The sequence below is a fragment of the Protopterus annectens genome, chromosome 9.part0 (assembly GCF_019279795.1).
Source record: "Protopterus annectens isolate FY-2018-M chromosome 9.part0, PAN1.0, whole genome shotgun sequence".
NCBI classification, from domain to species: Eukaryota; Metazoa; Chordata; order Ceratodontiformes; family Protopteridae; genus Protopterus; species Protopterus annectens.
The window spans coordinates 584,342,352-584,359,851 of NC_056743.1; the positions used below are offsets into that span (position 1 = coordinate 584,342,352).

The 17,500-nt window shown below is 38.7% G+C and overlaps 1 protein-coding gene across 3 annotated transcripts in view; it reads left to right on the forward strand.

Moving 5' to 3' along the window:
- Positions 1–17,500, forward strand: part of LOC122811344 (zinc metalloproteinase-disintegrin-like batroxstatin-2) — a 576,382-nt gene that overhangs the window by 329,164 nt on the left and 229,718 nt on the right. For all 3 annotated transcript variants that reach the window (XM_044083123.1, XM_044083121.1, XM_044083122.1), the window contains exon 14: positions 10,339–10,534. In XM_044083123.1, coding sequence (XP_043939058.1) covers positions 10,339–10,534 — 196 coding nt within the window. The remainder of the gene's footprint in view (positions 1–10,338; positions 10,535–17,500) is intronic.

Here is a 17,500-nt window from a genome sequence, read left to right on the forward strand (position 1 = left end):
CTATATCCACCATAAACAAACTTCTCCTAAAATTAAAACCTGGTTCCAATGCCCCTGACGAAATTCACACCTACTTCCTAAAAGTAGCCACAGAAACCATTGCTCTCCCTATCAGCATACTAATTAATCGGTCTATCTCAGAAAGCCAGGTCCCCCAGCTCTGGAAGAAGGCCTTTATTATTCCTCTCCATAAAGGTGCCAATAAGAATGACATCTCAAACTTTCGCCCTATTGCCATCCTATCCCCTATTTCTAAGCTACTTGAAAAGTGTGTACACCAACAACTCTTACCCTACCTCATCAATAATCAGCTTCTTACCCCCACACAACATGGCTTTAGACCAGGTCATAGTACCTCCACTGCCCTCCTCTCCTTCCTAGAAACAATCAACAAAGCCTGCGACTCTGTCCACTTTGTATCCACTCTTTTCCTTGACCTCTCTAAGGCATTTGACACTATTTCCCACAATCTCCTTCTTACCAAACTCTCTGAACTTAACATATCCCCTTCCTCTACCCAGTGGTTCTCAAGCTATCTCACAAACAGGCAACAAGCAGTGAAATGGAAAAAAGCTACCTCACCCTTCCTTAATACATCCACAGGCATCCCCCATGGTTCCACTCTAGGCCCCTTACTATTCAACATATTCATAAATGATTTCTTCCAATCCATTCCTAACTCCAGTCTCATCCAATATGCCGATGATTCTACTATAATCTGTTCCCCCCCCTTCCATCACAACTCTAAACAATCTAACACAAGCTGCCTTCTCTTCCACGAACAGTGGATACTCAAAAACCGTCTTGCCCTTAATGCAACCAAAACAAAGCTTATGATGTAAAGTTGTTTGATCTCGCTGTTCATTATTTACTGATGGGTTCGGAGCCGATCCCTTGGCTCCGAGTCGGCCAATTGCAAATCTCAAGGTCTTCAAATAGCTCGAGGCCAAGTCCTTATCCCATGATGCACCTGGAGTTACCTCAGATCTAGTTTGCTGCTGCAATAGATCGGAGGTTCTGCATTAGCTCAGGCCAGTAAAACTGTTTTTACTTCTTATTACTTATATTTGAATAGTTAGTTTAAATAGCTTAGCTAGCTCATAAAGCTCTTACAGCTTTCTAGTGTGTGTTTTTCTACACTTTAGTCCCTTCCCTTAGTGTTTTAAAAACATTTCTAGTTGGCCTCTTGTTTTAGGCCTAGTTAAAAACCTTTTGCTAAGTAATTGAGTGTGTTTAGTGAGTGACCTTTTGTCACATTTTTTTGTCTAATTTCTTATAAAGTGTATAGTTTGCTGTGTGATTTGGTTAGATTAGTAAGGCTTGATTCTATTTTTACTGTTACAGTTTTTTGGTAGTTAACAGTAAATTTGTCTGACTTGAAATATTTAGACAGTGTGTTGTATGTCACCAGCTATTCCCCTTTTTGTGCAGTCTACTCATTTGCGTGTTTTATGTCAGTAGGTGGTGACAGTAAAGGCTTTTCCTGTCACTTTAATAGTACATTTGCATTGGGTGTGTGTGTGTGTGTGTGTGTGTGTGTGTGTGTGTGTGTGTGTGTGTGTGTGTGTGTGTGTGTGTGTGTGTGTGTGAGACAGCCTGATTTTATTCTCTAAGAAATTTAAGAAATCTTAGACTTCGGCTCCACTGTCATCGGAAACAACAGTCTTTTCCTTTCAGAGCTGGTCCCCAGTCTTGGAACCAGTGTCCAAAGCTTCTAAGAGTCCATTACTACAGTCAGTACCACCTTCGGTGCACTCTTCTCAGTCCTCTATCAGCCTGTCAGATCATGGGGTGCAGAAGCTGTTGTCGGCACCGGCCTTGAAAAAAATTTATTGGCTTCGACCAAAATGGCTAAATATTCCTCCTCCGAGCCATCAGATACTGACTTATATGAGTCAGAAGGGTCCCCACGGTCCTTCTCTGAAGATATCTCATTCACAGAGATACTTGAAATTCTTAGGCAGAGGGGTGACTGGCAGTCCGAAAGCCCTACTGAGGATGAGTCAGTTCTCCTGAAGGCTTTCGGGTCTCAGTCATCCACCTCTTGAGTGTCTCCACTCTTCGATGAGCTGATGCAGCTGGTCTCACGAAGGGCGTGGGAGTCTCTGGATACTATGCAGCCTGTCCCTAGGAGGCCTAATAAGTTAATTTCTGCCCCCCTTGACAACCATTCTTAACAAAGGGTGTTCCTGGTGATGCCATGGGGGTGACGGCAGCCACCAAGAAGGAAATGTCTGAGACTTACTCGTCTGTCCATCCTCCTAACAAAGACTCCAGGATCATGGATAGATATGGGAAGCGCATGTTTAGTTCAGCAACCTTTGCTCTCCGTTCACTCAACGACTTAACCCATTTTACCAGGTTACAAAGAGATCTCCTTAAAGAGCTAGGAGATACCCTTCAGTGTACAGTAGCTGCAGGAGCTTTCGACAAAGTTGCCACCCAGCTTGCTACCCTCATTTCTATAGTAAACTCATCCATGTGCCTCATCTCTTATGCAGCTGATGGAATGAGTAGGGCAGTGGGTACATGAGTTGCTCTTAGGAGACACTCCTGGATGTGTTTGTGTTCCTTTGCGGAGCCCTTCAAGTCTTCCTTCATGAATACTCCCTTTGATGGCTCATCCCTTTTTGGGCCTACAGTGAAGGAAACCTTAACCAGGTTTGAACAGGACGGAAAGACTCTATCTGCCATTGGGGTCCATTTTTCCACCCCTACCCGACCCTACCCTAAGGGTCAAAGGGAAGGAAAAATGTGGTTCCAAAAAGCCCAAGGAGCCTTTCAGGACACACATGGGCTCAAAATAACAAAAAACAGCTGGTACAAAGTATCATATCCAGAGGATACTTCATCCCATTCGCCACACCCCCCTCCACCCATAAGAAAAATCCTGGATGTTCCACCCAGTTACAGGGAACAGGCAACAATAGAGGTCCAAATGTTGCTAACAAAAAAGTCATCCAACCAGTCCCAGCAGACCAAACAGGATCTGGAACTTACTCAAGATTCTTTTTGGTTCCAAATAAGACGGGGGACTGGAGACCCATATTGGACCTCAACAGACTAAATAAATATGTAAAGAAAGAGAAGTTCTGGGTGGTCACGCCTCAGTCTATACTTCCCTTCTTAGGGGAAGACAATTGGATGTGCTCGATAGATCTCAAGAATGCTTACTACCACATAAAAATGGCCAAGCCATCCAGGGATCATTTGCTCTTCTGGCTAGGAGCCAATCATTATCAGTTTCGAGCACTGCCCTTTGGTCTCACTACAGCCCCCAGAGTGTTCACCAAATGCATAGCAGTGGTTACATCTCACCTGAGGTGTCTAGGATTCCAAGTTTTTCTATACCTAGACGATTGGCTCCTTACCGCCACCACCAGGCATCAACTCATTCAGGCCTGGGAGTCCACTCTGTCACTCTGTAATCAACTGGGCATTACAATCAACTCATAAAAATCTGCCTTGTCGCCATCGCAGCATATTGTTTTTATTGGGGCAGAGTTGGACACCACCACCACCACACTAAGGCTTCCAATAGAAAGATTCTTGCTTCTTCATCAACATGTCAATGGTCTGATATCAAAAGACAGAGCACCAGTATCAGAAGTTCTGAAATATTAGGCATGATGGCAGCAGCAATTTTGGCCATACCACTAGCTCATTTGCACATGCAGATACTTCAATGGCTGTTGTTCACTCAATGGTTTTACCAAGAGCTTCACATGTCTCACTCTATAATGATTACAAATTCCTGCAAAAAGGATCTTCAACGGTGGTTGATCTCACTTCATGTCACGATAGGAAGCCCATTTGTGCTACCCACTCCAGCAGCCACATTGACCACGGACGCTTCCCTGATAGGGTGGGAGGGCATTTTCAGGAAAAGACAGCCCAAGGCACATGGACCAATCAAGAGACACATCTACATATCAATTTCCTGGAGATGAGAGCAGTACTTTTGACATTGCAGTACTTTCAGGACTCTCTTCCTCAAGGTACGATTGCGATTCAGACAGACAACATGTCGGTGGTCTGGTATTTGAACAAACAAGGAGGAATCAGGTCTTACCCTCTTTGTCCTGAGGCTCTCAGAGTATGGCAGTGGGCTGTTTCCACCCAGCGCTTTCTGTTGGCAATGCACATCCCGGGGAAATCCAACATGATAGCAGACAAGCTGAGCAGGGCAATCTTGTTGCCCCATGAGTGGTCCCTCAAGTAAGAAATAGCAGACAGGATATTCTGCAGGTGGGGCCAGCCTTGCTGTGTCTTCTTTGCTAGTCACATGAATATGAAATGCAGAAGCTACTTGGACCTGATTCCCCCTCCGGGAGAAGCCCCAAGGGACACACTCATACACGATTGGCCTCTGGGTCTCCTCTATGTATTTCCACCAATACCATTGATACCTAAGGTTCTACAGAAAGCAAAAACCCTGGGAAGGACCTTCATTCTCATAGCCCCTCATTGGCCTCATCAGATTTGGTTCCCCTTCCTTTGACTTCATCTTTTGGAGGACCCTTGGATTCTGGACACAGTTCCAGACCTTCTGACGCACTCATCAGGGGAACTTCATCCCTCTCTGCAGTCCCTGAAGCTAACAGCTTGGCTGCTCCAATTCCCATTATAGCCAGGTTCCATAACCTCCCTGTGAGACAAAACAAATCCTTTTATCTTCTCATAAATCTTCTACTAGGAAGCTATATCTTAGCAAATGGAAAATTTCTGTATGGGCCTCTAAAAACAATATTGATCCTTACCAAGCCCCTATGGCCTCCATTTTAGAGTTCTTGACTATGATTTTTAACAAGGGAGCTGCAGCAGTAACAGTTTGTGTTCAAATGGCTGCCATCTCTAATTTTCATCTTGGATTTGAAGGACTGAATATCATGTCTCACAAGTTATCCAAAGCCTTTCTCAAAGGGACCTTTCATATTAGACCACCTGTGAAATCTCCCTATTCTCCATGGAATCTAAATTTTATGCTTTCCCGCATAATTCTTCTGCCATTTGAACCAGCTTCCTCTTGTGACCTCAGATTTTTGTCATGGAAAACCATCTTTTTAGTAGCTATTACTTCTGCCTGCAGAGTGTCAGAGCTTCAAGCTTTATCCATCAAGCCTCCTTATTTGATATTCCATGCTGACAGAGTTTCACTTAGAATAAATGCCTCATTCTTGCCCAGAGTTTGCACTGAAACCAATCTCAGCCAAATTATTGATTTGCTAGTTTTTTTTCCCCAACCATTCAGACAATTTAGAGTACATGCTGTACAAACTTGATGTTCACAGACAGCTCAGATTTTATTTGGATAGGACAAAAGATTTCAGAAAATCAGACCAGCTTTTTGTTTCATTCATAGATTGCAGAAAGGGTAGACCAGTAGCTAAAACAACTCTGTCTAAATGGTTATCTGACTGTATCACCTTTGTTTATTCAGCTGCCAATATGCCTTTGCAGTATAAGATTAAAGCTCACTCAACCAGAGCAGTTTCTACATCATCTGCTTTTTCTGCCAGACTTCCCATTGATAACATTCCTGCAGCAGCCACTTGGTTAAAACCTCATACCTTTATCACTCATTACAAAGTTGACAAGGCCTCCAGGGACAGGGCCTCCTTTAGATCCACAGTCCTGAGAAATACACTCCCGTGTGCCCTCCGAGACTGATGATGCTTGGGACGCTACCCATCAGTAAAGAATGAACGGCGAGATCGAACAACTTCACATAAAGAAATGATGTACTTACCATAACATTCCATGTGAGTTGTTCATCTCACCTTCATTCTTACATCCCTCCCTCCAACCCCCTCCTGGGTTGTTAGATGACCGAGATGATGGATCCATCCTGGTTGCTCAATCCTTCTTACCCTTTCTTGGGAGTGATAGAATGACATATTGTATTATTATATGCAGCAAACAAGATCTGAGGTAACTCCAGTTGCATCATGGGATAGGGACTTGGCCTCGAGCTATTTGAAGACCTCGAGCTTTGCAACTGGCTGACTCAGAGCCGAGGGATCAGCTCCGAACCCATCAGTAAAGAATGAAGGCGAGATGAACAATTCACATGGAACGTTATGGTAAGTACATAACTTCTTTTTATTCAATGCATCCAAAACCTCTTCCCTAGACAAACAGTCCTTCATAATTACCATCAATAATAATAGCCCCCTAGAACTAGTCCCTGACACAAAATTACTAGGAATTATCATTGACAATCAACTAAAATTTGATGAGCATCTACAAGCAAATATCAAAAAAAAAAAAACCATAAAAAATTAGGTATGCTTTACCACCACAGTCGCTTTATCTCTCCCACCACCAGGATTACGTTAGCTAATACATACCTCATCTCATCCCTTTTATATGGTGCATCTATCCTAACCAGCCTACAATCTTCCCTCAAAACAAAATTCTCATCTTGTTATAACAAAATATCCAAATTTGCAGCAGGTCATAGAGCTTCTTCTCACCACTGTAATTCCCTTCACCAACTAAGTTGCCTAGAATTACCAAGCTTCTTCACATATACCCAGCTCATCCAGGCACACACAAACTCATTCATAACCTGTCTCTCTGCCCCTCCTTAGCAAATACCTTTGCAATGCATAAACCAGATAAACTTCTAAGATCCAATTCCCAAAACCTAATTAAATTGCATAAACCATCACATCCTGCTGGGAATCAATTGATGTCCTCCTCTTGCACGCCTATGGAACTCTCTCCCTTCTCCCATCCGCACCACCAGCAGTCTCTCCTTGTTTAAAACCTCACTGCACTCGCACCTTACTTCACAATGGAAATGCTCTTGCTCTCATCCAACCTAACCCTACCACACTTTCTTCCTAACTTTTCAAACTTTGTTGCCTTATTGTAATTCCCTAAAAAAAAAAAAAAAAAAAAAAAAAAAAAAAAACTACTACTTACTGAATTAACCTGATGTAATTTTCCTAATGAAAATCTTTTATTTCTGTATTATGTAACATCCATTTGAATTGTGCAATATGGGTTTGTACTATACAAAATATGTATTTAACATTTAATTGAAATGTATATTATGGATTTGTGCTCTTTCTGTACTATGTATTTCTCTGGAGCTTTTCTCCCCAGGACTCCATTGAAAAGGGCCTCCTTGTAGCCCAGTAGAATATCCTGGAAAACAAACTGCAAATAAAAATAAATAAAATAATAAATAAAGCATGTCCATAAGCATTATTTTGTGTGGGTGGAACTGTATGGTATTTGGAGAATAAGGGTTAGTGGGTAATGAGTTGAAGTATTATCTTGCCGAATATCATGAACATGACAATGTTTCCATAAGATGTTTAAAGGTTAAGAGGTTATGAGTTTGTTTTAGGGTGAGTGGGATGGAGTTCCAGATTTTGGATGCATAGAAGTAGTTGGAGTCACCTGCAGATTATTACATTTTGTGACAAGCAGAAGGTGTTTGTCTGAAGAGTGGAGGACTCTTTTGGAAGAATAGTGATAAGTTATGTTGTTAATGCTGGGGCATTTATCTGATTTGTAGATTAGGTTGTATGTAGTGACTAATTAAGGGAAGGTTAGGGTATGCTGCAGTTCAAATGAAATAAAAATGTGCAAATACAACCAGAACCATGTTTTTACTCACTAAAATATACTTCCAAAGCAAAGCATAACACCTCCTACATCTCTAGCTCTAAACCTAAAAAGAAGTCCTAACATTCTATATCTACCACTATCCCTCATTCAAATTCATCATCAACCCAATACCCCCCCCCCTTTGTGTCTCAGTCAATGTGATGTCAGGAAGAATGTAATCATGAGAATCCATATCCAAATCTTTTGTATTGAGATCTATACATAGACTGTATTTGTATGGGCCGTTATCACCTTACAACCATTTTGTATGGGGGTACATATAGGTAGTCATTCCAGTTCACTTAGGTTACATATCTAGATTTTTCATACTTATTTTCCTATGCAAAATATATCTATATTGCATTGTTGTTTTTGCTACTTTGGGTTATTTCTCTTCCTCTGTTTTAATTGCATAAGTTGTGCAATAGCTTAGCAGTGGTCAGATATCATTGCTGAATTTAAGAAATTTTAATGTAGATAATATGTTAGTACTTATTAATGACATTGGTATAAACTGGTATATAGCAGCAACCTTTATTAGGTCAGCATCACTGCTTTGCCGCACTACATAATCTCTCAGTCTCTGGGCATTTTGTTTTACTACTTCCAGCGACAACTCAAAAAGAACGTTGTGGAATGAGGAAAGATATAATTGCCGTTCGGGAAGGAATTGCTTTGTGTATGGGAGACTGGAGTAGGATAGTAAGTGTTACAGTGGTTAGAGGTGGGCTTATATGTCTTCATATACCACATATGTGGGTGTCTGTGTTGAAGTGTTAGATCTTACCTTAGTTTCTGATATTATGGTGGAACCCACTCAACATACATACTATTCTAGCAGATACAAATCTAGATCTGATATTGATAGTCAATACAACTACTGAGTTTATATATATAAGTAGTGAGGTGAAATTGCACTTAGAAGTGATTTCAGATGACATAGCCTTGTAGTATTCTCTGCTTATATTTTTCCACACATTTGCAAAGACTATGGCAATTTCCTGCAAACAGATAAAAACAAGAAGCTTCTGTTAGCTGGTGTGAAGTGTTAATACAGAACAATATGAGCATATTGGGATGGGTAGGCAGACTTTGATAGTGGAATGGGACCAGCTCTAAAGTAAATGCTAAATTGGAGGTGAGAAATCATCCTACCCATATTATACATAGATCTATATAAGACATGGGATTTTAGAGAGACCAGACTACAGAAATGCAGAATAAATTTTATGATTGTGATAAAAACATCCAAAAGGAAGAATGAAAAGGTGAAACAAGAGATTGAGAGTTTATTGGATAAAAAAATACCAGTTTCTATATTAGTCATTGAAGGATTAATTGTAATTTGTCTGAATGCAAGAGACCATTAGCAATAAGATTAGGAAAACCAAAAATTCAAAGGGTTGTTGCTGGTTTGAAAAATGAAAATGGATTACACCATACTTAGGAACCACATGATGACAGTGGACCTAATTTAAGGTATTCTGAGGAAGTCTATATATTTACTTGTAGAGAAAAACTCAAGTAAAGTCAGATATTTGGTGTGTTGTTTTTTTAATAAACCATTTAAAGGATAATTATGTAGTCTCTCCAGTCTGTTGTTTAACATAACATCTTCAGAGTTTCACATTCAAAGGTATGACAAGCAATATCAAATTCAAAACTGGGATGAAATGAGTATGAGATTCAAAGGATCATAGGAAATATAAGGCAAGTGAGTTTTTCAAGCATTTACACCTTTTCAGCACCCACTCTTAGACTATGCCTCCTTTTTCAAGGAGGTATAGACCAGTCAAGCCAGGGGTGATATTGTGAATACCCATCTAATCATCCAGTTCTCACTTAAGTGAAGCTTTCTTAAACGGTTTAGGGTTGTCATGGCTCGCTCACTGTAAAGCAATACCTTTGCTGCCTGCAATTACTGTTCGGACAGGTTGCTGCATTGTCTCTACCTTGTTTTGTGCAGCAACATCTTCCCCAAAAAGCAGAAATGCCTACTTCCATTGTCATTATTTCCAACTCTTGAGAATGCACAGATTTCTTCCATTACAATACGTGTAGTCTTAATGTACTTTTAAGTCTATTTTTACTCAAAGAAAGTTTTATTAAAAATGTTTCATATTTTCAAATAGGTTGAGCCATAAATAGTGAAACATAAAATAATATAACATAACTTGTAACTCTTTTTTAAATGCAAATAAATCACCCAAATACAACCAATTATCTCTGATAGACTTGTATCATGTTCTTACGAACAAAGTGAGATATTTATAGCTTTCTTGTGTACAACCAACTTTGTGTTTCCTTGTCAAACTTTGAAGAAGATGGCACTGTGACACATTTGTTGCAGATGAATATTCCTGATTGAAAATATTTTACTTTGATTAGCTTTATGAGTTACATTCTCTAGTGGAAGTCACTCTTGGCATGAGCCAATGGATATTACCAGCTTAATTTGACAGGTAAATTCACAGAAAACATCACAAGCTTGTCCTGAAGACATTACTGGGTATCAGAATTACAAGCATGTCAGAAACAGTGAAATAATGGTATTTTTCAACTGTCAAAATAGTACGATTTAGTATGAAATGGCAATTCAGGTTAAACCTTGATGGCAAACTAAACCTGCTAACTATCATTAAAGAATTATACCATAGGATAAAATGACGGAGTAGCAATACAAACTTATTTGTTTTATTTATTTATTTCTGACAGGTTAAACCATTTGGAGATGAGTGCAGGGCCAGTAAACATGACTGTGACCTTCCTGAGTTTTGCAGTGGTCAGTCAGCAGTGTGTCCACCAGACAGGTTTAGAGTCAATGGCTACCCTTGTAGCAATGGTAAAGGATACTGTATCAATGGAACATGCCCCCAGAGAGATCAGCAATGCAAATATATATGGGGACAAGGTAAGAAAAACAAAATGATTATTAATTATATGTGCTTTCACCAGTGACCTCATTTTTGGAGGTAAACATTTATAGTATTTTGTAGCAAAATAAATCCAATTGCAAATGACCAGGAAAACACCAGCAAACATATAAAGTTTCAGGACTTTTGTAAGAATCATTTTTTAATGGGTTATAAAACTTTTTGATGAAGGCTCAGCTACTAAGGAACCATTTTCTTTTATTATAATCCAGCAGTTCTGTTAGTAAGAAATCATATTCAGAGATTAATCTATCTGCCTTCCCTCTTGTAATAACGTAGACATATCATAACCACACCCCTAGGACCAATGCTGTGCAAGTGATCAGGGGAATCATAAGATGCCTAGCCATATACACCATTAACCATTTCCAAAGGTTCCTGCCACCCATTCAAGCACTTAATAGTGCTCACTTTCCAAACTGAGCAGAGCTGTACATGACAACCCTGATGTAAATTTATGTCTAACCATCCAGTCATCAAGACCAACCTTAAAGGTAAACCAAAGTAATACATTGTTTGGCCTGTATGGGTAACTTATTCCAAAGGCTGGGAATACATTGAGTAAGGAACCTATCGCTCCCGTGAGTCTTGTTTATTTATTAGTATAGATTAAGGTCTTCCCAGGCAGAACTGCTTTAAAATACTTTATATGATCAAAGTTAAATAACGTATCTATTTTAAAGCAGTTCTGTCTGGGACAATGTGGTTTAATGTGTTTTGCATTGACATTTTTGGTTGGAGTTTTTTTATGTGCCTGACTGGTGGGCCAAACTTGTTTCCATTTTGTTGTAGTTATTAGTTCATCCAACCTACCAGCACATTTTCCCCTGGAAAATTTGTGATGGTTCCTTAACCAACCAAGTAATGAATGATAGTCAGGTGGATTTAGTTGTATTATTGCAGTAGTTGTCCCAGAATGGTATCCAACTCCAGAGGAAGTTTAAATGAATTTAAAGGACAAAGCAACACTTGATAGAAAGCCTGCTTCCCCGCAAACAGTTTATGTCAACTGAATGCCTGAAACTATTTTCTGGTAATGGAATGCACCTAAATAACAGCAATGTCTTGTGAGTAATTAAATGGAGGGTGTGCCAGATTTGGAAGTTTGGAATAAAAAAGAGCTTTCATTTGGTTGTGCACCTTCAATGTTGCATTGTAGTATAACAGTGCAGTTGCAAGAATTTGAAAAGCATCTTTTTAAATATAGGGGCATGCAATTAGAAAAATATTATTTTTGTGAATGCCTTAATGCTTTAAAGGAGTCTTCACGGGACAATGAAGCAAAAAAAAATAACATTCAACATTTAACCAGGCATCATTTTATTTTTTATTAGGAAGTTATTGATTTATATGAACTAAATGATTAAGAGCTCCGCCATGGTACAATGGTAAATAAAGAAAAAACTGACTCCCACTTGACCAATTTATCCTGTTCTAGTCTTTTTACCGTTATGAATGTCTGTTACTATTTTTTTCTTTATAGTATTATAGAATTTTCTTTCTACTAACAAAATAGTTTACTAACAATGCAGCTTTTCTCCCTGGGCCTCCACTGAAAAAGGGTTTTATGCTCCATTGGTCTCTCCCGGTGAACAAATGTAAAATAAAATAAATAAATATAAAATAAAATAAACTTGTTAATAGAAGTACATTCCTCAAACAATTTTATAATCAGTTACTTATGAGAAAGGACTTTAGTTCTGTTTTAAAAAACTAGACAAATAAAACAATGTTGTTCATCAGTGGAAATCAAAAAAGTTAGAAAGAGATACAAAAGAATATGATAACGTAAAGCTTATTGTATTCTCTCCTTCCCACTAGTAACAATATTTACAAAAAATTGGAGAATATACCATTAGTCATGGAAAATGAACTACCAGAACTGGATATATATATTTCTTTAATTTTCCCCTTGACTTGATTGTTGAAGATTGTGGATGGGCAGATCGTTAACATGGTGCAATATGAGAATGGTCCAGCACCATACTGCTCAGTGAGGAATTACAAACACCTTATCCTTATAGTGAGACCCAAGAAAGGAAGGAGTTGTAGCAAGGGATCAAGGAATTAAGGTCTTCTGGACCTCAAAGAACTGTTTCTGTTTTATTAAAAGGTGTATTTTTATATTCAATTACAATCTGTTAGAGGTAAATTCCTTATATTTCAAACTATTAAAAAAGGGTTTCACCTTAATACCTATTCCCGAGGCCCAAGTGGTTGATTTATTAATTGAGTTAAAATTGTTTGTAATAAAATTAAGTTTATGACTTTATTTCTCTGGATTAGGAATGACTGGGAGCAATGTATTATGTACTATAAATCCTCCACTGACTCCCATGTTTGCTTTATTTGAAAGAGTTTGTGAGGCTGAGATACAGACTATTTGTACTGATTTAACTAAGAAAAATGGTTTGATGTATCTAAACAGGAAAATCACCGTCTTTATGAGCTTGATTCTAATAAGTCCATCAGGACTTTGAAAGGATAAAGGGGAGGGATTGTGTTAATGGATCAAACTGATTATATAAACAGAATGGACATTTTAGTGTCCAACAGTGATTTTTACCAGAATGATTCTATGATGTATTTATTTTTGGATGATTTAATATTACAATATGTTACTGATTTCACTCTGTATAATTATTTAAAGGTAAAATCTCCTATAATTCCTTCCATTTTTAACATGTCTAAAGTTCATAAGGACAAGACAAATCTCCCCTCATGTCCAGTTCTGTCATCCCCAGGTTCCAAATATACTTAGGATTGGGATCTGTGATATTATTATGGATAAGCTCAGTGAATTTTTCAGTTATGTCAGCAGGTTTTATAGCTTCTTGTGGTATATGTAGCAAGCTAATGCTCATAATACACTTCATAACAGAACTCTTTTTAAGTTCCTTGCCGGCATGTTTTAGTTTGCTCATGTGATAAGCAGATGGCGATTTCTTACAACGTGTTATTATTTTCATTCCTTTGTCATACAGCTTATTAATATGGGAATCCCACCAAAGATGTTTCTTCCCAAATTTACCATTATAATCCTTCTAAAATTTGCACCTGGTATCATCAACTATTGTGAGTTTTTTTCTTGTGTGACTTTGAAATTTGTGGCAACAAACTTAATGAATAGTAATGGGGAAGGTAATAAATAATAATAATACTGCGATGATATAAAAAATTATGTTAGTATGAAGTAGCCAGAAACTTTATATATGTAAGTCTATACATTAACACTTAGCAAAACAAAGTTAATTCTGGTGACATAAACTAAAACTAAATTAAACAAATGGTGTCCTGTTGAATAAGACACAGACTTACCAGGAGGCAGAAAAATGCCAACTTTCTCAGTGGCCTGAATATCACATCCCATGAGATGTCTGTACCTCACACACATGCACACACTTTAAAACAAAAAGGTCAAAGATCACCTTTTAAGAATGTGGAATATTTCATTTTATATTACTAAATGAAACTTAAGTGACCTAGCTCTTTATCCATCTTGTCGTTTATCCTGTAAGATGCAGAAGATCATGATTTCTTCCACATTTAAGAAGTATAGGTCAGTGACTCAGGATTTTCTAGACGTGGAGCATGAGAACATATTTGCCTTTCTTCTTCCTCATTCCTTTTTCACCTGTCAGGACACTTCATAGAATCATAGACAGTATTGGGAAGCTAACAGCCATAAATCTTTTTTTAAGCCTAGCCATTTTTAGTACTTTCCATAGAGCTACATTCCAACAATACCGCAACCAATTTGGAGCAACAGCATCCTCCTCTTAAAGAAGTGTTTCCTGATGTCAGCCTTAAATCTCCCCTGTCTAGTTGCTACCCATGTGTCTGTCTTTCCCTTTGCATGTCCATTTTGTGCCATTAGCCTGTAATCTGTTAATGCTTTACAACCAGATCATATCTCAGGTTCTTTTTCTGATCGAGTGTGTACCTTCTCACTGCTTTTAGCCTTTCCTTACCCTATCCGTCACCATTTTCCTTAGCATACAGGAACCATTTCATTCTGCAACCTCAGATCATTTATAAGCCCATAGGTTATTACTAGGAAATTGATCTGGAAGGATCATTCCACAAAGTCTCTCTTGTTAGGGATGACCACAAGCTAGTTTCATGCTTATTTCTGGATATGTCCAAGGTATTTGATACTGTCTCTCATCCTCTCCTTTTAAACAAATTACAATAACTTAACTTCTCCCCTGAAGCTGTTTCATGGTTCTCTAGCTACCTCTCCTCTAGCTACCTCTCCAATCAAACCCAATCTGTAAAATGGCAGTCTGCACTCTCACCACCTCTACCAGTCAACATGGGTGTTCCTCAAAGCTCTATTTTAGGGCCTTTACTCTTTAATATTTTCACTAACAAACTCAATTCTTCCTACCCCCAGTCTTCATTAGTTCAATACACTGATGACTCAACCATTACTACTATAGCCAGCTCCCTCTCTGAACTCCATTCTGCCACCCAAACTGCCTTTAACTCAAACAAAACATGGCTAATTGACAATCAGCTCATACTCAATCCAAAAAAAACAAACTGCTACTTTTCCTCCCTAAACATCTGGCCTATATCAAATCTACTTTCACTATTCTATCTCTTAATAACACCCCCCCATACAAGTAGAACCTAGCACCAAACACTTAGGAATTACCATAGATGATCAATTGAAATTTGATATACATATCAATAATTGTATCAAAAAGACCAATTAAAAACTCAGACTCCTCTACAGATCTAAAAAATTCCTTTTCTCTGAAACCAAGATTACGCTCTCTTAATCATACCTTCTATCCAGTCTTATGTATGGCTCCCATATCCTTACTAATCTTGACTCTACCCTTATCACCAAACTTGAAACCACCTACAATAAAATTGCTCGCTTTGCAGCACATCAAAACTATAAATCCCATCACTCCATCTCTCTAAAACTAATGAACTGGTTAGAACTACCTTATAAACTTTTACTCTCACAGCTCTCCATTATTCAATCTATCCTTTACTTGCCTTCATATTGTCCAACACTCATGCCACTTATCTCCTACTACTGTCCCTCCAGATAACTAAGAAGCTCTAACCAAAAGTTACTCCAAATCTACAAACCCAAAACTAAAACTGGATGTAAAATTTATAGCTACCACCTATCCATGTCCTGGAATAAACTGCCTCAAGAGATAAGGTCCCTTACCAACCCAAAATTATTCAAAGTAGCTTTAAAGGAACACCTCAAAAATCACTGGTACTGCCACTGCAGTCATCCACCATAAACAATATCCACTCTGTCCCTCTTTCTCTCTCCTCTAACCTTCATACTATTCTACATTACATATCTCTCTCTCATCTAGTTCCACATGTTTTCTATCCTCAACCTCCAGTCTCATCTCAAATCTAATTCTACCTGTATAACATCCCTATTTATGTCTAGCCCCTTCCTCTAACCCCTTTTTCCCCACTGCCTCTTATTTCCAACCTCCTTCCCTCTCTACTATTCTTGATTCTTAAACCCCCTCTGTATTACCTCCACTCATCTCCACAGCTTACTTCTTTACTATGCTCTGTAAAGCCTTGCTGCTAAACTACTGTTTAATCTTGACTGTAATGTAAATATTGTAAATAGTTTTCTGCATGTGTAATCTGTACACTAAACTGTTACTTGTTGTACTCTAATGGAGCTTTTCTCCCCAGGTCACTGCTGAAAAAGGGCTTTCTGCCCAGCCAGACTAACCCGGCCAACAAATGTAAAATAAGTAAATAAATAAATAAAATAAATTTGAAGTCTAGCCAAGTGATGCCCACTAAAAGTTAGCCCTTTCAATAAAGCTAGCCCAGGGGTGTTTTGGTGGTTTGCCCATTCATCCATCTTTCCATCCACCTAAGTAGTGTTTGACAAGGGCTTAGGAATTACTTTATTTAAAATGGAGGGGGGAACCTAGGCGAGATTATTTGGGAGAGGCATCTCTCCCACCCTTAGGTTCTGTTTCTATAGTGGTGAAAGCTAAGGATTCTACTATAGGCATTTATAGTGTTACCATCTAGTTTAAGTGTAGTAGGTATCTCAGGATAGGGTCATATGAGGCCCTGTAAGCTAGGCAGGGGTCACCTTGCATAATCTGTTTGATTCTAAGACTAGGGATAGAGCTTTGAGGCATTCTGCATGGGACACGAAACTCAGGCCCTTGATTTTCTTACTGAGGAAGCATTGAGGTTTTTCAGGCTGTATCATGTGTTTGGTGAGGTGCATGCCAAAAGAGGTGTTACATGTAATTATGAGTCTCCTTTGCCCATTCAAACATGCCAAACTAAACATGCTAGTTAGAAGGAGACTCAGCAGGAGCTTGTATAAAGGAAATGTGATGTCCTCATCTTCAACCAGTACCACTGACAATTTAGGCATTATTCTTTTGGACTTTTCCAATGACCTTTCATACTACAAAACATGATTCCATTCTGAGAGTAATTCTGATGCATAGATTATTTTCTCCTCTTTCTTCTGTACAAGTATTGACCCTGCTATATAAGAAACATTCTCCTCACCTGTGGGTATCACTTTAAACATTTTTGATCTGAATGCCAGTTACCAATTGTCTGACTAATGGGTCATACTGAAGGATAGTTTTCCTCTCCCAATAACTGTAACAACACTGGTCCCATAATCAGATATCACAGCCTTATTCTGTAGCCTTGCTGTGATGTCTTATACAAACGTGTTGAATTAGCATGTCCCCAGCAGTAAACTCTGTGGAACCCTGCTAGTCTCTAGTATTTCACTTGTCAGTTTCCCCTTAACTGCTAATCTCTTTCTGCTGGCTACTAAGCAATTCTCTAACTACTTACCAGTCTGAGTCACGCACTCATATGCTTTACTTTTCTGAAGAGCTGAAATCCATATGCACTAAATCCACCAAAATCCCTTCATCAGCCTTGGCAGATATCCAGTC